The sequence below is a fragment of the Oncorhynchus mykiss genome, chromosome 4 (assembly GCF_057628025.1).
Source record: "Oncorhynchus mykiss isolate SJ-2025 chromosome 4, ASM5762802v1, whole genome shotgun sequence".
NCBI lineage: Eukaryota > Metazoa > Chordata > Actinopteri > Salmoniformes > Salmonidae > Oncorhynchus > Oncorhynchus mykiss.
The window spans coordinates 58,634,376-58,656,427 of NC_143025.1; the positions used below are offsets into that span (position 1 = coordinate 58,634,376).

General features: G+C 41.8%; 1 protein-coding gene across 1 annotated transcript; it reads left to right on the forward strand.

The window, feature by feature from the left end:
- The first annotated feature begins 910 nt into the window (after positions 1 to 910).
- On the forward strand, positions 911 to 20,741 carry LOC110522037 (transport and Golgi organization protein 1 homolog). The gene is given in 23 exon segments (XM_090232379.1): positions 911 to 1,559; positions 2,446 to 2,579; positions 4,186 to 4,272; positions 4,406 to 6,563; positions 6,846 to 7,148; positions 7,233 to 7,366; positions 8,841 to 8,966; positions 9,091 to 9,112; positions 9,228 to 9,316; positions 9,422 to 9,573; positions 9,575 to 9,674; positions 9,792 to 9,914; positions 10,090 to 10,171; positions 12,112 to 12,164; positions 12,288 to 12,378; positions 12,456 to 12,594; positions 12,776 to 12,968; positions 13,157 to 13,224; positions 14,638 to 14,726; positions 18,218 to 18,283; positions 18,389 to 18,435; positions 19,575 to 19,923; positions 20,067 to 20,741. Coding segments are annotated over 23 exon segments (5,007 nt in total). The 5' UTR covers positions 911 to 1,438; the 3' UTR covers positions 20,348 to 20,741.
- The last annotated feature ends 1,311 nt before the right edge of the window (positions 20,742 to 22,052 follow it).

Below are 22,052 nucleotides of genomic sequence, written 5' to 3' on the forward strand. Positions count from 1 at the left end.
ATTGTGTCGACCCTCCTGCTCTGTCTGCCGTATTCTTTCGCTTTGCTCTTGTTTTCCTTATTAGGATGTTGGCGGGCTGAGCTGGGAGGGTCGTCAGCGACATGGGACACACCTGGGCCCGGGTGTGTCCCCGGATAAATGCACCAATTCCCCATTCATTGGGGAGACTCTCCATGCATGCACACTTATAGATTTTGGTTGTGGCATTTTTGTGGCTGTTTGGTTGCTTTGGTACCTTTCAACACACTTCATTATCACCTTTATGCACACAAACACTCAACATTGTTAATTGTATTTAGTTTACTTCAGTTAATAAATATATTTTGTTATTCCTTATCTCCACCTTGTCTCCTTTTTGTTACGAACTTCGAGCTGGTTCGTGATGAGATGAGTAATGCTAGATACGGAAACATTATTAAAGTGGCAGTGATCCATTTCTAAAATTGGCAGTGATTCCAAATCTTTGTCTATAGGCAGCCGCCTCTGATGTGCTAGTGATGTTTCGCAGTCTGATTGCCTTGAGATCGAGAGACTGAAAAACAGCTTCTGTCTACACAGACCCTGGTTCGATTCCAGGTTGTATCACAACCAGCTGTGATTGGGAGTCCCATAGGGAAGCGCACAATTGGCCCAGCGTTGTCCGGGTTTATCCGGGGTAGGCCGTAATTGTAAATAAGAAATTATTTTTAACTGACTTGCCTAGATAAATGTTAAATCAAAAAATGTAATTAAATAAATTGTCTTTGGTATAGGCCTGTAATTTGTTGCAATGCTTTTTTTTGTCATTTCATTGGCAATGACATGCAGCTTGGATCATTACGGTCATTGAGGGTCCTCCCAAATATGAGTAAAATTATGTCCTCAGGTTTAATGGGGTGATTGTAGTCTAGTCGGGTGGGAGTGGCTACTATTTTGATAACGGGTGAAACAAAAACAACTGGATCGCCAACCCGTAGCTTCGTCCAGCAACTAGGCATTTGTATTAACATTTATTTGATCAATTCTGACTTTTACAAGTTAATATAAATGTAGTTTATAGCCCACCCTGAAAATGTGAGTCACATCCTCTCTGTTTTTCAGGCACTGGGTACCAAAACAATCAACATGTGCTTTTGATGTATCATAATAAATCTGCAGTAGTCAGATCGTCAAATAAAATGGGATATTGCGTTCACTTGTCAGTAAACTTGTGGACGGTTTAGTTCTATCCAACAAATACGTGATAAACCCGAATCAGAACTTGTATTGTGACGCAATAAGAAGCTTTTATTCTGCGTTCTGGTTTCATGTCCTTGCTCTTATTTTTGACATTATCTTCCCAGATTTTGATATTTGCCTCTACGATCAACATCCTACGAATTGTTCCAGCCTTGGATTTTCCGACGTGTAGGCTTCATCTGTTCATGCTCCAGCAGAACCAGCCAGTCCAATTACCAACATGGCTGTAAATGTTTCTTACGTATATATTTTTATTTTATTTATTCATAATTTCATATCCAAAGCCGCAGTCGAAGGGAGATTCTCCGACTTCAAAAGCTGTGCAGACGAGGAATGCAGTAGTAAGTACTTGGCGCTGAACTCAAGCGAACTTTCAGGATGCTTCCATCTTTCCATAGCTAGCTAGCTTGACCGGTGTTGTCATTTCAAAGGGAAGTTATAAATACAAATACATAATAACCTAAGCTTGCTTAATTGTAACCTAAGCTTGCTTAATTGTAACCTAAGCTTGCTTAATTGTAACCTTAGCTTGCTTAATTGTAGCCGAAGCGAAGTCTTAGCCTGTGTTGGCTACTGCCTGACTAGTTGCCAAATTCTGGAACTACAACAACTGTTTCTGTAGTAACTACGTTAGTAGCTTGCACAATGTAAACACGCTTTCGGCCTATATATTTTGAAACCAAAGGCAAAGCCACACAAGGGCCCATAGCTACTCCAAACTTGTGAACATTGACTAACTAGCTACATGACAACTTGCCAGTTGATCTGGCAGTCTTCTTAACTAACTAGCTAGCTACACACAATAAGAGATGTTAGCTTGATTGTAATCAACCTCTATAGTTACTTACTAAATGGACCATAAATATATCAAAATTCTGTTGGCTTAGGAAGCAAAGATGGTGTATAGGGCTGGTTAGCTATAAAGCCAGCTATTGTTGACATAAAATACTGGCATGTCATTAACCCCTCTGCTTGCAAGTTCTTCTCTTTTTACATCTACCTTATCAAGACAAAAACAATATTCTATTTACCCTTAATGCTTGGCTTTCCTTTTGGATACTATGGCTCTGTAAAAAGAAAAGCAGATAAAACAAGGCTTACTTTAGTGATTTGTATTCTATTCACGCCCTGATTGTGCATGGGGCACAAAGGGTGGACGCTGAGGTAATGGGCTGAAATCTTTGGTAAGGGTGAAACAACTGATCTTTGAATCATTCCTCTCCACAGTGCTCTTGTGCCGGGGGAAAGCTTTTAGCGATTTCACCGGACCAGACTGTCGGTTTCTGCCATTTAAAAAAGGAGAGACTATATATGTCTACTATAAACTCTCAAGCCAAAGGACAAATATATGGGCAGGGAGTGTAAGTATGAGTTAATATTTCATTACAGCACCTGTCAAACGTTTGGACACATCTACTCATTCAATGGTTTTACTTTATTTGTACTATTTTCTACATTGTAGCATAATAGTGAAGACATCAACACTTTGGAAAACACATGGAATCATGTAGCAACCAAAAAAGTGTTAAACAAATCAAAATATATTTTAGATTCTTCAAAGAATCCAATGTCTTGATGACTGCTTTGCACACACTTGGCATTCTGTCAACCAGCTTCATGAGGTAGTCACCTGGAATGCATTTCAATTAACAGGTGTGCCTTATTCAAATTTTATTTGTGGAATTTATTTCCTTCTTAATGCGTTTGAGCCAGTTGTGTTGTGACAAGGTTCGGGTGGTATACAGAAGATTTGGTAAAATACCAAGTCCATATTATGGCAAGAACAGTGCAGTCGCAAAAACCATCAAGTCCTATGATGAAACTGGCTCTTATGAGGACTGCCACAAGAAAGGAAGACCCGGTGCTACCTCTGCTGCAGAGGATAAGTTCATTAGAGTTAACTGCACCTCATATTGAAGCCCAAGTAAATGCTTCACAGAGTTCAAGTAACAGACATAGCCCAGCATCAACTGATCAGAGGAGACTGTGTGAATCGGGCCTTCATTGTTGAATTGCTGCAAAGAAACCACTACTGAAGGACCCTAATAATAATAATAAGAGACTTGCTTGGACCTAGACACATGAGCAATGGACATTTAGACTGGTGGAAATCTGTCCTTTGGTCTGATGAGTACAAATTTGAGAGTTTTGGTTCCAACTGCCGTGTCTTTGTGAGATGCAGAGTAGGTGAACAAATTATCTCGACTTGTGTGGTTCCCACCGTGAAGCATGGAAGAGGTGTGGGGGTGCTATGCTGGTGACACTGTCTGTGATTTATTTAGAATTCAAGGCTCACTTAACTGGCATGGCTACCACAGCATTCTGCAGTGATACGCCAACCCATGTGGTTTGTGCTTAGTGGGACTATTATTTGTTTCTCAGCAGGACAATGACCCAACACATCTCCAGGCTGTTTTGGGCTTTTTGTGTGTTTTTTTTTTTGAGTGATGGAGTGCTGCATCAGATGACCTGGCCTCCACAATCTCCCGACCTCAACCCAATTTGAGATGGTTTGGGATGAATTGGACCGCAGAGTGAAGGAAAAGCAGCCAACAAGAGCTCAACATATGTGGGAACTCCTTCAAGACTGTTGGAAAAGCATTCCTGGTTCAACAACACCACAAGCATTTTGCGACACCTGCAATAACATCTGCTAAACAAGTGTATGTGACCAATAACATTTTATTTGATTTGGGCTACTTTGAAGAATATCAAATATATTTAGATATTTTTTTGTACACTTTTTGGGGGTTACTACATGATTCCATATGTGTTATTTCATAGTTTTGATGTCTTCACTATTATTCTACAATGTAGAATATAAAGAAAAACTCTTAAATGAATAGGTGTGTCCAAACTTTTTTACTGGTACTTTGTGATAACATTGCAGTCTAGAAGGAATGTTGAAGCTTTTTCTGTTTTGTTAACATGTTTCATTCTCTGTTTTGTTTCCATTTCTTACAATAGGTTGGTAACCGCTTTGGTTACTTCAATAAGGACCAACTCATAATCAATCACATATACACTGAAAAAGAATTGGAGATTCCTGCTGAGGTAAGTCAATAAATAGATGTAGGCCTAGTTCACTACTGCCAATGCATCATCGCTTAAAACATTATCTGGAATGACTGAACTTCTTTCTGAAATAGGTAGTATGACTCAAACAATGTTTTCTTTTTCTTTTCAGGAAACCGACTTTGTTTGCTTTGACACTGGACACGATAAGTTTGACAGTTATGACATTGATTCACTGTTAGGTTCCTCTTTATTGTTAACAGACGAGGAGGAATCTGTGCAAGTAACCACAGAGACTTTTTACCTTAACAAAAGTGCTGAGAGCACCACGGTGGAAGTGGATGAGCCTCCACCTGAAGTGACATTGTTAGAAAATGATGAGATTGATAGGGATGTTCCTGAGGACATTGATAAGGTTGTAGAGGTTCTAGATAATGATGATCTGAGACATTTTGAGGCTTTAGAGTCCTCTCTGCCTCAGCCTGAAACTCTTGACACAAAGGGAGTGGAATATAACACTGTACTTGAGACCACAGCTGAGAGGATCAAAGATTACCTTCAGAAAGATCAGCAGAGGACAGAGGACTCTGTGCCGTACAGTGTTGTTGAACCAGAGGAAGGTGAGATCAAAGAAACCCCCTCAGAACCTCTATCCAAAGATGATCCTGAGTTAGAAAATGCACCTGATGGTTTTTCAGAAGGCAGACCTATTCCGGAGTTAAAAACCACACTTGGAATAACTTTTGATGCTGTCACTTCCAATGATGAGGACACTTGGAAGGTGACTCCATATGATAAGGAAAGTGACAAGACTGAATATCAGCAGGATGAGGAAAGTGATTATCATCTCAGGGAAACTCCATTGCTGGCTTTTTCTGAAGAAAGTTCTAATTTGGAACACGAGAACATTCTGGAATCTGATCATACAGATGAGGAAGACAGTCTATCAGAGGTACCTCATACACAGAAACAGGACTCCAAGGACAATAACCTGTGGTCTGCATTTGGTGATACAGTTTTTAACGTTGTCAGTGGTGGGGAAAGAATAGCTCATGTTGCCAGTTCAGAGGAAAATGAGGAGGATGACGAAGGTGAGATTACACCAGAGCAGCCTCCCAAAATTGAAGAACCCAAGGAGTCATTTGGCTGTTCTACTTCCTCTGAGCTAATCTTTGAGCAACCTGCGGACTCTAATTTCAGTGAGGATGCTGTCAAAGTACCCGATGAGGATTCTCAGATGTTGCAGTTTGAGGATGAATCTGAAGAAGCTGACGTTGAACCTTCAACACCTCCTGCTTATGAGGCAGGACACACTGAGGCTTTAGCAGAGAATCTTACAGTAGATGACAGCCCAGTCCCTAAACAGCTCTCACAGACAGACATGCTCTCATACTTTGATAGTAAAAATAATGAATTAGAGCTGAAACAAGCTGTTGAAGAACTCCCAATAAAAAAAGAGGAGTCAATAGATTTCTCACAAGTAGAGAATACATTTAAACAGGGTGGTACAGAGCTTTTTAGACTATTGCGAGAACCATACCAGAAGATCCCAGATCCAAGTAAAAACACAATGGTGAAAGAGAGCCATCTTGAACTCCCCATAGAGGAGGATGATTCAATACACCTAGTGGGGGAAGAGATTGAGGAAGAGTTGCTAGAGGATGAAAATGTGGTATTGTCTTCATCCAAAACTGAGCACACTGATGAAAATGACACAGAAAGTCTATCTGAATTTGGGTCAGAGCAACCCAATAATTATACACAAACCGATGTTGTATCCAGTGATGTGTTGGATGTGGTCCAACACGACGAGGCTATTGACATAGAACCTGAGGTGCATGAGACTGAAAATGATGCTGAAAGCCACACACCCTCACTTAAAGATAAAGTTCTGGATCCCCTTCCAAACAAGGAGACGGAATACAGTGACAATGTGTTGAGGCTGACACTATTGCGAGACCACTTCAAGGAGGAGGATATGGAGCGCCTCCAAAAGATTCTAGGTCTTCAGAATCTCTTTAGGGTGGAGTTCCTGTTTTCTGACCTGGAGCTGAAGGCTGCCTGGCTATCCCAGACAAACACCAGTAAGGACATTGAAAAGGTGCTGGAAGCCATTTTGGAAGCCTCTGAAACCCCAATCCTGGATGAGATTGAGAGGATGCTGGATGCCCAGGAGAACGCTGACCTGCAGCAGGTGGCTGGTGAGTTTGTTGAGGAAGCTTCCATCTTGGACGACATCCAGGAATTGGTGTTCACCCTGAATCAGAAGTACTCAACGGCCAGAAACAGTGCTCCCTTGGCAGTGGGCAGTCAACTACACCCTGACACAGGTAATATATTTTTTTTTCAGTTTATGTTCATGTCAGAGTATAGGAGGATTAAAACCTTTTGTTAAATAAATATTTGGAAAGTCTCATTACATTGCTAATTACATGATTATAATGCCTAGAGATTTGGTTTGCAGAATAAGCTGTATTTAAGAAATGCCCAAGAAGTACAACAAAGTAAATAGTGATCTGTTGACAGAACAAATACACTTCCTGACAATGCCAGTTAGATTGTAATGCATGAACATTTACTCACTGTTTGCACCTCTCTGAATGTTTCAAAAGATGTGGATATGTCTGATGATGCGGAGGAAGAGAAGACATTCCCGCAGTCTGTGGAGGACATAAACAAGGACAACCTCACTGTGACAGAGACGGGTGAAGAGACTAAGGCACCTGAGAAGCCTGCCCATGATGGTCACAAGATACCAGATATGGGCATTGAGGAGGATAGTGGGTACTTGAACAGAAACAAAGACAATCAGGCAAGCTCTAAAACTCCAGAAGAAATCCAGAGGGGCCCTCAAACTATTTTGGAAAATACCTTGGACATGGGACTTAGCGTAGACATGGATCACCCTCCCTCAGGTTCATTATATTTCCCTACTTTTGAAATTGTGGTGAGATGTAAACTGTATGCATTAACCTAATTTGCTTGTGCTGTATTTCCAGGCTCTCTGGAGTCACCTCCTGTCACTGATTTCCATGAAGATGAGCAGAGTGGTTCATCATTCGTATCAGTGCTAATTTTATCTGGTCATCTCATCACCCTGTTTTATGAGTATCTTGGAATATATGGTGTTATGGTAAGTTACTTCATGTATTTCTCTCTTGTGAATGGGCTTTCCTTTCCATTGTAATTGACTAATTGCCTGCATGTAGTGCTTAGGACTCAAGTATTCATACTTATTTTATTATTGCTGGGACAATGCATGTATTATTTTTATTTGGGGGGGCATTTGCCATGCTGACAGCGTTACCCAACCCTTCCCCTTTTTTTCAACTGGTAGTTGAGTACAGCACCGTTTCCGTTAAATTAAACGTTCCAGAACGTAAAAATGTACTGAATGCAGCGTGTTCTAGTGAAGTGTAGGCTGAAGTTAAGTGTCCACAGCCGGTGTTTTGCTTATTGAGTTTGATATAAATGATTCCGCCGCTCGTTTTACCAGGCTTTGCGTAGAGAGTAATCGCGTTCAGAACTCTAAAAGGAGGCTAGTAGACATGTTGTTGGCGAAGCAGAGCCAGCATTGGCCAGCTAACCTTCAAGCTTAGGTTATAGTAGCTAGAAAGATAGGCACATATTGTCCTCTCCTGGGTAAATAGAACCACGATGAAGGATCCTCTCCAATAGTCGACAACGTTGATCAGTTGGTGAAATTAGGATTTTCGGGTTTACGCAAACGACTTGCATTGCAAGTCACAAGCCAAACTAACTTGATAGCCAGCTCAACTGTCAAAGTAACGTACGGTAGCGATGGATTCGGAAGAAACAACCCCATTACCCACTTTGCCCCTGATGACAGAATCTGATCAACTGTCTGTATGTAAGTAGTTGGTTACAATGTAGCTAGCTGGCAAGTCAAGTCTTAGGCCGCCATATGGCTGGCTGGCTAGCTACATTGAAACTGAATCTTGTTGGCAACTTCATTGTCTTGGGGAATGATTTTGTCCAACAATACCTAATGCATTTCCCAAATAGCTGCAGCCTAGAATGGGTCACTTGATTGCTCTTAGTTTAGATTTTTTTCGAAGTGGAAGTTGCCTGTCCTCTTCCTCATTAAAAAAATGGCTCACTTTCCAGACTAGCAGTATCTGTTCTTCCTGTATCTGGGTCTCAGATCGAGAGGTGCCTTCAAGTTGTTGAATTTTGCTCTGACAGCTTCCCCTTACATAACTATCACCTGAGGTTACATGCCATTCAAATCTACACATGGATGGACAGTGTTAGGACCCCAGGCCAATCCAATCCCAATTGATTACATAAGGTCAAGGCAAATCTTCTCTCTATTGATTTTGATCAACACTAGGTTATAGTCTGTCTATTTCTAAACCCACCTTGATTTGATCTGAAGATATGCCTCTTTGCATTGACCTAGAGGGTGCTCAGTGGGATATCCATTAGCCATGCTTGTAAACGGAACACTGGAATGCCTGATGGTTTAGTTCAATGTTTTTAACATCACTTATTTTCATCTGTCATCTCAGGCCAACTATTACCCAACGTATTTGCTAAGCCTGACATGTGCTGTCGTAATACTGATTGGACCTATCTCTCCCCAGATGGTCACCAGTCTGCCAGAGCACTGGAAGCCAGGTCCAGACTTCTACAGCGTGTTCTGTGAACCCGTGCTGGTCACTGCAGGTGCCGGGGTCATCGGCTTCCTCTTCTGGAGGAGCATTCTATCTGTAAGTCGTTGTTGCACAGTTACCGCTTTCATAATTTCTGATTGCTTTATGTTATTCTATGATGTATTGTATGCTACCATTGAGGAGGCTGTTTGCTGCCACTTTTTTGTTTTCCTCCTCACAGGTCAAAAGCAAGTCATATCTAAGTAAGTTCTTCTCTCTGGCTATTTAGGGTGCATAGTGAATCCTCATTCATATTGCTTACAGGCTGTTGTCCTTGTCACATGTCTGATTTCATATTCTCGTCATGTATTTTATTAGCTACTGAAAAAGAGCTGGTGGACAGGATGGAAATGCTTGAACAAGAGAAGAAGGAGATACTCCAAAAGGTCGCTGAACTGCAGCAACGGGTAAGTTGCAGAGACTTTTCACTGACTAAGATCCAGAATTTTGAGTTCAATGTGAATTAAGGGACATAATGTTTTGACAGTATATTTCTACTGGGTTCCCCTTAGGGCGAAGAACTTAAAGAAAATCAAAAGCTGTCTGAAAAATCTGCCACTTTCTCTCTGGAGAAGATCCAGGATTTGGAGGTGTCTCTGAGAAATATTATCTTGATCACATGTTATTTCCTTTTAATTATCCTTATCATTGAATCTGTAGTCTACCATTCTGATGGATGAAGTCAAGCTCTGTGAAGATGCCCGGAATGTCCAGCACCAGGTTCTGGAGAAGGATATTGCCACCCTGAAGGAGGAGAACCTCTCGGTGAGTACCAATATGGAACAACGATTCACAATTTAAGCCTCAAGACATTGTGTAGGACTCATTGGCCATGCAAGGCCTGCATAGCACCGTCCTTATGACCTCATTTCCTTGTTACAGCTGCACCATGCTGCCAAGTTGTGGGAGGAGAAGCACAGGGAGACAAGAGAGCGGATCAAAGTCTACTACAAGTCTCAGAAAGACCTGGAGGATTCCCTCGTTCAAAAGGACCACAACGTTGAGGTTTGTTTTTTACACTTTACGATATTGTTACACACATCAATTCCTGTTCACACCTTCTCAAATACACCTTGATGACAAAGAAACATGTCACCTTTATTATGTTCCAAAAAAAATACTTCTTGACTGATTCCAGGGGAAAAGTGTCTCAATTGGTGCTTCTCAACCTCTCTGGCAGGTTCTGTCTGACCTGCTAGGAGACCTGGAGGCCTGCGATGACCTGAAAGGTGGAGTTGTGGCTAACGGGGAAGCCTTTAACGGTAAGTCACCTGACACTGTGTCCTAATCAGAGGAGGCTGGTGGGAGGAGCTATAGGAGGACGGGCTCCGTGGAATGGCTGGAATGGAATGAAAAACATGGAAACAGTGTGCTTGACTCCATTCCGTTTACGCCATTATAGTGAGACGGTCCTCCTATAGCTCCTCCCACCAGCCTTCTCTGATTAGGATACCGTCATGTGATTTGGTCTTATGTAGCAACATTTTAAATCGTTTTTTACATTGGATTAAGGTAGAGACTTGGAGCAACAAAATGGTATTTCATACACTACAGTTGAGGAACAATGGGAAAGTAATTCTGCTTTGAAAGTTAATAAGCTTGTAACTCATACTGGAGAGCTCTTCTTTGTCTATACCCATTCAGCATTGTTCACACCCTCTTTAACCTTAGCCCCACCCATCTCTTTAAGGATTCACATGTGAGGTCGTGTACTAAACAACCAAAGATTTCAAGACTAAAGGCTGGTTTACACTACGTCTATCGACATGTCTGTAGACAGTTGTCGCGGTGACATGAACATTCTATTATGAAGAGAAAATCGAATCACAAAAACGACAGGCCGCATGACATCAGCAGCCTGGTGGTCCAAAATAGAATAATTGGTGTATTTTAACACCAATAAACCCAACCATTTAAAAATGGAATTTTGTATATGTCAATCTAGCAAACCAAGAACATTTCTAAACATTGGTTTGGTTTGTTTCTAGCTTGTTAGTTGGCTAGCCAGTTCAAATAATGACCATATCATATACCTGACAAGGTCTTAACTTTAGCTAATTAGTATTCATTATTACAGGAAAATAAACTCACAACAAAATCATTATATACAAATTAAGAAAATAGCTTACGGATATTCGTGTGACGAAGTAAAAGCAGGGTATTCTACTGGAGAATTTTAGTACTTGGACAGTGTCTCGTTGGCCTAACGTTATATCCTAATTTGGACTTTTATGCAGGTCATGTTCTTCACATATTACCGTCTCTGGTGATCACACACATATCAAATAAAATCTGGTTACTTGCATAGTGGAGACTTTTGTTTAGCTAGCTAAACAATTAACCATAATCCAAACTCATAACGTTACTACCTTGAATGAATCCCCTGGTAGCTAAAACTAACCAACTAGTTCAATGTTAACCTAGCTAGCTAACATTAGGCTATAACTAGAAATGCAAATGCGTCTGCGATATGAATAATATTATTACACAGATCAATCACTTAACATTAGCTGGCGATCCAGCCAGCTAACGTTAGCTAGCTAACAATATGCTTTATTTTGCAATGAGAAAATCACTTTCTGACAATTAGAAACTTATATCTGAAAATAGTTTCCCTTAATTTGAAGATGTATAAAACACCTGTCTCCAGAATACAACGGCCTTCAATGTGTTCTATTTTCGACTGCCTCTGCATATTTGCAATCAAACCACAGAATTTTCTCCATCTACTTAGCTATCATACTCTGCTTCCACCGGACAGTCCACTGATTTCAAAACTTGGTCCTCCTAAAAGTGGAGAGCATCTTTTCAAAAAAGCTGCGTTAGAAAGGATTACTTACACATACTGAGAAGCTCATGTTATAGACCAAAGCGTGTTACATGGCAGACCAATCCGAACTCGTTTCATGGCGCGTCCAGCTCATCCATTATCTCAGCCAATCAAGACTAGAGGGAAGGTTCCTTCCTTTTTCTGTGGCTAAACTAACTCGGCTCGTAGTTTACCATTTTTACTCGTATTTACGGATGGTATACAAGTTTGTTATTAAGGCACATGGAAGTTCACATACCAGAAGGCATTTTGCAAAAAAGAAAACGCATTTTGATAGTTATACATTCAAATGCCTCTCCTGTGAATTATTGACACGGTACATACGCCTACTTTCCTGAAACGCGTCACTGTGTTTACTATTATTTGTTTCAGACAAGCAGACCATCATCCAAAACCGCATTAAGCAAATGATGGTCGTCTCTCGGGTAAGACTGAGTTCTTTCTTGAACAGACCCAGATTTCTGTGTACCTGAAGGCAGGTAAAACTTGTGCTCAGAACCAAGAAGTGTGTCAACTCTTGCACTAACTGTTGGCAGAACTTTCCACAGGTCCAGACCACTCTGTCTGTTGTGGAGGAAGAGCGCGATCGCTTCATGACCAAGCTGCTGAACGAAGAGAAGTCCAGGAAAGAGCTGGAAGGTATGTCCCAGCAACTAGAATTTGATATGCATCACTACCTTTTCTCTCTCAACACTATCAACTTGTTTTCGCCACAGAGCAATTTCAGAAGCTGGAGCATGACATCTTGTTGGTGAAAAGTGACAAGAACCACCTGGAGAAGCAGTACAAGACCCTGCAGCAGAAGAATGACATCATGACCGAGATGTACCAGCAGAAGGAGAACGCTTTGCAGCAGTAAGTAGAATCAGAAGTGGTGCAGTTCATGCATTAATACTATAGTAGGGTTTGTTCTCCATGGTTCCACGGCATTAAAAAAAAAAATCATTGTCTTTTACTGTATTCTTTCACTGTGAGGTTTGAGGTTTTCAAATGGACTTAAAGTAGAGTTTGATTTAATTTGTGTGTCGCCTTACAGGAAGCTGACCAAGGAGGAGTTTGAGCGCCCCAACAAGGAAGACCGGCTGACGAAGGTGGACAGCAAGGCCCTAGAGGAGGAGGTCAAGGTGTGTAGGCAGCGCGTTAAAGAGATCCAGGATAAGCTGAAACGGACCGAGAAGTCCTACAAAGCCCAGATCATTAAGCAGGAGCAGAAATCTCACGAGAACTGGGTTTGTACAATACAACTTTTTTTTTGTCCATTTGTTAAAGAAACAACATGTCTCATTTCTCAACCCCCATCGATGGCACATACATTAGGATCAGGACATTTTTTTTTAAGTATTCTGTTTGGCCAGTCATTTGTAAGGTGAATTTAGTCCAAAACAGGAGATTTTAAATGTCTATTCCTTCTCTCTAGGCGATTGCACGTGCCGCAGAGCGAGCTATGTTCAACGAGAAGAAGGAAAACATTCACCTTCATAACTTGTGAGTGCAACACTAATACAACAGACTAAATTGGGCTATACCAATGCAGGGCTCAAGGCTTATTTAGTTGATGGCACCAGCACATGATTTGGTTACATACATTTTTCGCCACTGCACGGATATAATGACCTGACCTGTGTCCCATAATGTACCTGCATTCCATACAGAACCAGGCTAATAATGACTAGCCATCTTTACATTAGCATGCCCTTGAGTTCTAACATTGATTTGGATAGATTTACTCAGGGTGCAATGTGACTTTTTTGTCAGTGGAAGTTTATAAATCCATTGAGATGCATGCTTTCTCTCTCTATTCAGCTAGTAATAGGCTACATTTGGTTATTAATTAATGATATATTAAAAAGCTGTATGAAATAATTTTGCAATGTAAGACATTGCTCTGTTTGTTAGAATTGCGGAAATGTATTTTCTAAAGTAAGCCTGTAAAATATTATTTTACATTTAAAAATAGTATGTTGTCCCTTAATCAAGACAGACTGCTTTTTGAAGGAGAGTTCAATATGTCTACAGTAGGCTAGCCAAGACAAGTGCTAGTTGTCTTTGTAGCTTTCTTTTTTGTACACTATCAACAGTAGCCAGTAGAATATTTTTTTTCTCCAGTGACAAGCGAACTGAGATGGTATTCTAGGATTCAAAACAAAATCCAGGGAATGCATGATTGGTATTTTGATGTGAAACCTGTCCAATTAGGATCCAAAATGATCCAATATGTCTGCCTACACAGCTTGACCTAGGCTATATTATTCACCACCTGAGGAAGTGGAAACTCAAAACACTTATCTAGATTGCTAACTCTAAATATGTTAATGTTACTAGATAGCTAATTTATTAGCAAATGTAATGTCTTACAAAAGATTTCCAGCACTAGGCCCGTCCAGGCTACTGGATGTAGCCCTATTCACTGCAAATGGTGCACTCCACCGGCGCATCAAAACCATGTACTACATAGCCTACTCCGGTTGTTAAGTGGTGCCATGAGCTCCATCTTGAGAGCTGAGTAATGTAATTGTATACTCACAGAAAGCTGTGACTCTCCTCTCTGTAACTAGAACAACAGTAGCTGCTTTGCAAACTGCCTTTTTCCCGAATTGCATTTTAAGCAGCGGTCATATGGTTGTGCTAATTAGAATGCGCACCTCACCTATTGCTCACTCAAAATGGAGACAGGCAGATCCTTTCATTTGGTTAATTTTTGGTCAATATCACATTTACTTTTTGAATGAGTCATAATAGTAAAGTAAAAAGAGAAGCATTGTGAACCAAAGGTTGCACTGCCAAGTCGAAGGGCCACAAATGCAAGTGTTTTGGTCACAGTTTTGCAAGCTGTATTAGTCTAGATTTGGAGGTACAGTATTGAGAATCTAAATGCCTGGTCTCATTTTTTCACCCTAGACTGACTTCCATGTCCAGCAAGCTGAATGAGCTCCGTAGGCCTCTGTTCAAGCCCACCCTTGGGATGGCTCCCATGCCTCTCCGACGAGGTAAGAACCAATCCTCAGTTCACGTTATTTAGTGCTGGCGACTGGCACGTCTGCATTCAGTAAGGCAAAATTGTCAGAACATATCTTGCAGATAGAAATGAAATGAATAGGGCTGATATGACACTATTCTTGAGGACAGAGAATCATATTTCTATCTGAACGTTCTGTAACGTTCCTGGACATTTCTATTGTCTTGTCGGTTGGATATCAGCTGTGACTGCGTTTCAAATTAGATCTTGGACTTTTTGACTGTCTGATACCCCATCTGCTGTTTGACTTCCACCCTCTGAAATGCATGTTTTCCTGAGGTTTTGATTTGTATTCCTTGCAGCTGGTCCAATGTGGAGAGACTGACAGTGTTTTGTTAAATGGTTTTGCTAAACAGGTGATTAGTACGGGCCCTCACCTGTGAGCGGAGGTGCCCCTTCCCCCTCCTCTCATGATAGAAGTTCACGGGTGCCCCCCCTGTGGGGTGAAGGAACGAGCCCTATCGGGAGTCTCCTGAACCCCCGGCCCGGACAGCCTTGGCCCTGCTGATTGGCTGAGCAGTACCATCCCTCAGCCAATCAAACCCCCCTTGTTCACCCTTGTATGCCCTGACTCCCCGCTTTCTTTTTCACCTTTCCTTTTCCCTGTCTTTACCTCCGCTGTGGTGTTTCAATAATTCACTTATTTTTCTTCCTACTGCTCTCATCCTGCTCCTTACTGGTACCCACCTCTGACCTTTTCCTCTTCCTAATGTTTGTCTTCTGATTACGTCCTCTCTGATTTTCAAAGACATTCTTTCCTGTCTCTTTCACTGCCATCTTTTCTCCCTCTACTGCCATCTTTCTCACCTGTGTTTGCGTGTCCAGACGACCCAGAATGCTCCTATGCCCCCGTTTGCTTTCACAATTTGGAATAACCGCTCTTGCATGCCTCTTGCTCTTTCAGTATTATGGAGTTTTTGTTGTGTTCAGCTGTTGTGTGTGGAACTCGTTAGGTTACAAAAGCTTCAGCCTTTGCTTTCCCTTGTGGGATTACTGCATTCCATACATTTTTATGTTTAAAATATACACTACCGTTCAAAAGTTTGGGGTCACTTAGAAATGTCCTTGTTTTTGAAAGAAAAGCATTTATTTTTGTCCATTTAAAATAACATCAAATTGACCAGAAATACAGTGTCTACATTAATGTTGTAAATGACTATTGTAGCTGGAAAGTTTATATTTTTTTTAATGGAATATCTACATAGGCGTACAGAGGCCCATTATCAGCAACCATCACTCCTGTGTTCCAATGGCACGTTGTGTTAGCTAATCCAAGTGTATAATTTTAAAAGGCTAATTGATCTTTAGAAAACCGCTTTGCAAGTATGTTAGCACAGCTGAAAACTGTTGTTCTGATTAAGGAAGCAATACAATTGGCCTCCTTTTAGACTAGTTGAGTATCTGGAGCATCAGCATTTGTGGGTTCGATTACAGGCTCAAAATGGCCAGAAACGAAGCACTTTCTTCTGAATCTCGCCAGTCTATTCTTGTTCTGAGAAATGAAGGCTATTCCTTGTGAGAAATTGTCAAGACACTGAATATCTTGCACAACGCAGTGTACTACTCCCTTCACAGAACAGCGCAAACTGGCTCTAACCAGAATAGAAAGGAGTGGGAGGCCCCGGTTCACAACTGAGCAAGAGAACAAGTACATTAGTGTCTAGTTTGAGAAACAGACGCCTGACACGTTGAGGAACTGGCAACTTCATTAAATAGTACCCGCAAAACACCAGTCTCAACAGTGAAGAGGAGACTCCGCGATGCTGGCCATTTTGAGCCTGTACTCGAACCACGCAGCCGTTATACTGCTCAGGAAGGAGACGCATTCTGTCTCCTAGAGATGAACTTAATCCTAACCGACTTGCCAAAACTATAGTTTGTAAACAAGAAATTTGTGGAGTGGTTGAAAAACGAGTTTTAATGACTCCAACCTAACTGTATATACACATACACACAGTACCAGTCAGAAGTTTGGACACCTACTCATTCTAGGGTTTTTATTTTTACTATTTTATACATTGTAGAATCATAGTGAAGACATCAAAACTATGAAACAACACATTGAATCATGTAATAACCAAAAGTGTAGCCTCCCTTTGACTTGATGACACCTTTGCACACTCTTGGCATTCTCTCAACCAACTTCACCTGAAATGCTTTTCCAACAGTCTATTGTTGGCTGCTTTTCCTACACTCTGGGGTCAAACTCATCCCAAACCATCTCAATTGGGTTGAGGTCGGGTGATTGTGGAGGCCAGGCCATCTGATGCAGCACTCCATCACTCTCCTTGGTCAAATAGCCCTTACACAGCCTGGATGTGTGTTGGGTCATTGTCCTGTTGAAAAACAAATGATAGTCCCACTAAGCGCAAACCAGATGGGATGCCGTACCACTGCTGTGGTAGCCATGCTGGTTAAGTGTCCCTTGAATTCGAAATAAATCACAGACCGTGTCACCAGCAAAGCACTATCACACCACACCACCTCCATGCTCCACGGTGGGAACCACACATATGGAGATCATCCGTTCACCTACTCTGCGTCTCAAAAAGACACGAAGGTTGGAACCAAAAACTCTCACATTTGTACTCTTCAGACCAAAGGACAGATTTCTGTCAGTCTCATCTCCATTGCTCTTGTTCATTGGCCCAAGCAAGTCTCTTCTTATTGGTGTCCTTTTAGTGGTTTCTTTGCAGCAATTCGACCATGAAGGCCTGCTTCACGTGGTCTCCTCTGAACAGTTGATGTTGAGATGTGTCTATTACTTGAACTCTGAAGCATTTATTTGGGCTGGTAACTCTAATGAACTTATCCTCTGCAGCAGAGGTAACTCTTGGTCTTTCCTGTGGCATTTCTCATGAGAGCCAGTTTCATCATAGAGCTTGATGGTTTTTGCGACTGCACTTAAAGAAACTTTAAAAGTTCTTGAAATTTTCCAGATTGACTGATCTTCATGTCTTAAAGTAATGGACTGTTTCTTTTTGCTTATTTGAGCTTGTCTTGCCATAATATGGACTTAGCCCTATTTGGTAAAATACCATCTTTATAACACCCTTACCTTGTCACAACACAACTGATTGGCTCAAATGCATTAAGAAGGAAAGAAATTCCACAAATGAACTTTTAACAAGGCACACCTGTTAATTGAAATGCAGTCCAGGTGACTACCTCATGAAGTTGGTTGAGAGAATGCCAAAAGTGTGCAAAGCTGTCATCAAGGCAAAGGGTGGCTTCTTTGAAGAATCTCAAATATTCTGGTACTGGTACTTCTAGTTCTGGAAGAATAATATCCTACCATGACATGACCAAATAGACCAGACTTTGCTATAAATAGATGGTAGCATGAACCAGTAACGTGGTCTTGAGTCAGGTGCCTAATGACAACCAGGAGAGCCAAGGTTAGCATTCTAGAAGATTTGACATTTTACGTTGATGTATCACCGTGTATTTATTGTCCAACAGGACCACGACCTCACGGCCGTTACCCTCCTGACCACAAACACAGTGGCAGTGTGGCTTCTAGACCTGGTAGGGATTGTATTTTTTGTCAATGAGGGTTGATATGGTATTATCCCTAATCGAGCGCTTATCCTAAATCTGCTCTAATCATTCTGCCCTTTTTATCCTCCACAGACACCATGGCCCCAAGTACATCCTCACCAAGCGATCTGGGCAGCTCGGTAAGTGTCTCAAATTGACTGAAAATGTCCACAGGTTATTTACTTCCTTATTACGTAACAATGTCAGGAGGGAAAAAGTGACATGGAACTAGAGAAGGAAAGTTTCAACGAAACACCGTGAGTCCTTACGGTCTTATGGGCATCTCTCCCCCCTGTTCCTCCATCATGTGGGTGTGTTTGCACTAAACAGACCGCTCCACTAGAGTCACAGGCTGAGGCCCAGGCCTCCACAGAGAACCCAGAGGCAGTGAGTATTATGTTGGAGGCAGCAGTGGCAGGGATGTGGATGTGTGTGTGAGCATGCTTACCCCAGCCGTGGATCAGTGGCTGGAGTGGCAGTCAGCTGGGTAGTGGCTTCACAGGGTTGTCAGACTTAACATTGCTGGCTGGAGTCTGACATGCGTGGTTGCTTGTTTTAAGGAGCTTACAGACGGGCTGCGGTAAACTGAACATTTCTGCCTACTGTGTGTAGATGCCAGCGGTCTCGGTTGTTGTCAGCTCGACGGTTGTGATTTTAAAACATTGGTTGGTTGGCGAGATGGACTCTGCTCAATGGTCAACCATGCATATTTTGAAACGTTGAGCGTAGAGCCAACGCCGCAGCTCACTGGAGTGAGTACCACGAACGGCGACAATTGCAAAACTGCTTACCTTTTGCCGCCCTAGTCCCATTGAAGTCTGAAGACCTTTGCCGCTCCCCGTGGCCCGTCTGTAAGCTCCTTTTTATTTTTTCCCTATATTACAACACCCACCCTCCCTCTGACCCCCACTGAATGAATTGGTGACATTGTTCTACAAAGCCATAACTTCAGCACAACTACATGATGGATATCTCAAATGTGTTATCATTTAAAGCTGTGTGTGTTTTGAGGTTAATGCTTTGTGGAAACGGTCCTGATTCTGAATCGGTGTGTAGCACTTGGTTGTGTGATTCTTGTGGGACTGTGTAACTTGACTTATTATTGTGGGATATTGTTGTCTTTCTCACCAGTGCATAATTGTTTGTTTTGTTCTAACCTAACGAAACTGTTTGAATCAGATGAAAGGGACTCTCATTGTTGGTGCCAGCAGCAGGGCTACAAGTACAATGGACCTATTGCTATTCTTTGTTTTAATATTTTTTGTTGTTGTTCCTCTAGAACACTCGACCTCAGGGTCCTGGCTCCCTGCTGGTCTCTCCCATCAGGCCCCCCCCCGACTCAAGACCCGGCCCCCTCAGACCAGTCATCAGCCATCCCTCCGGACTCTGCTACCGTCCCATTCCCGGACGCCACCACATCCCTCCTCCCCCACCCTTCATGCCTCCCGTGTACCGACCAGACAACGGACACTCAGGCATGATGCCTCCTGGACCCCCACCGCCTAACGGACACCCGTTGATACCACCCGGACATCGGCGTCCAACTCCTGGTGCTTACAGTCCCCCTTCCCCACACAACCGGTACCTTCCTCCACCTTCTCACTATGAACCGGTGCCTCCCCCATTCGGTAGGTGGTGAATTCTGGCCCCCAGCTTTTATCTCAAGTTGAGTCTTTGTTATTCGCATCGCTAACCACAACTGAAATACTATTGTTATGTTGGTACTGCAGTGTTATATTTAATTTGTTTGTTCATTTTTCCTTCTACCTAGGTGTTTCCGGCAGCACTCCTATGGCCCGACCCATGGGACCCCCACATACCTACGTGCACTATGGACCACTTGATCACTCCATCCTGCCCCCTGGGGTGGCCCCATACCCTCATGTCGGCCCCAGAGACTTCCCTGTGCAGCCACAGGTCCCACATGGCCATGACTCTTCAGTGGGCCCCCAGCCCGGCGCTGGCCCCCAGGGCCAGGGGCAAGACTATAGGTCCCAGCAGGCAACAGCTGCCCCCCAGGACTCAGACAGCTCTGCCATGGCAGAGCCTTAGACACCTACCAACCATTAACGACCCAGCTACATTTAATCAACCACGATTCATCTCTTTATTTTTCTCCTTTTTGTTTTTTAATTAGCTGAAAATAAATATATGATATACTTGCAAACAACAGAAGTATCTAAAAAGTTAGTTCCTATTAAAGCATCAGAAAATCAATGTCTTATGTTTCTTGTCTGAAATGTAATAGACTTGAAGAGGAGTAGTACTGAGGCTTGTTACTCTGCAAGAGGTCCTATTGTGCAATAACATTTCTATTGTGTGACTGAGCTTTTTTTAAAAGGTTATTATGTTGATTTTTGTATTCATTTCACAATGTTATCATGGTTTCCTGTGGAAATTATTATTAAAAAGAAATGGACCCCAAGCTTTTGGGTTGCTTGATCAATCATTTCAGAAGTACCATATTATCTGAGCTCTTCCCAAAACTCTCTTCAGAATGAACTGAAAGGGAAGGTTGAAGGTCAGATGTAATTTACTGTTTTTAGGATATTTTATTAATAAAACTGGTAAAAGATACTGCAGTTTTCTATTGTTCATATGACGCATATGACAACTTTTGCGATCCATTATAGTTTGAAAGGAAATGTCTGACAGTGCATTTTGTTTTGTATGGGTAGCTGCATTACATGTGAAAGGCCAGTAAATCACCCACTAACTGAACACCTGTCATATTACATTGGTTTCACATTTGTTTCTTTTTGTTATGTTACATCAGGAATGCATCACACTTTTTCTATTTATTATCAATAAAAAGAAAATAACCCATTTTTTTTGCACGTGACTAAAGACTATTTGCATTAAATGTATATCATTGCATGCTTTGGTTAGAAATGTTTTACTCTCTGTAGGTCCCAGAACTTTTCTTTGTACCCACTGACTATTTACCTCTACCAAAACACTTGACTGATTATTGGCATATCTGGAATGTTATGATGTACACTGTTATCGAGGCTGTCAAATTATTGTGTAGCTGGGCACTGCTCTGCCTGTCACCATACTGTACACTGAAAGTGGTTCTGAGTGAATGACACAGGGAAAAGTAAGGGCATACAAGCGTTTGAGTCTTATGCTATAGTCCAGGGTTTCCCAAACTCAGTCCTTTTGCCCTAGCACTACACAGTTGATTCTATTAATCAACTCATCAAGCTTTGATTATTTGAATCACGACCGAGTTTGCGAAACCCTGCTCTAGTCTACAGAAACAGTGCAGGTAGAATGAACAGGGTTTGTCATCACGTTCTAGGTTTGTATTGACATTGTACATTTCTACAGTATGTGACGCCATAAATGGAGTTACTGAAGGTTAATCATGATGACGTGGATTTAAGTGGATTTTTTGTCGACACCCAACACTTGAATTTGCTGTCTTTGTATATGCTAACAATAACTGCTACAGTATATACCCATCTGTTTATTCCTGATTTAAGTGGATAATTCTGGTAATTACTATGGGCACTCCTGCAAAGCATTCGATAGTCTTACACGGCAGTGGCTATGTTCGTGAGAATCAAATATGTGATTCATTATGACTAACTGATCTACGAATAATGAGTTGTTTATTTTATGATGCGAGGTCATTTGTTTATCAGTCAGCAGTCACCTGCAATGTCAAACAAGCCCAGTGAAAATTTGACATGTTTGGTTTCGCTCCTTTAGTAAGTGTAAAGAAGGACCACTATTCGAACAGCATTTTGTT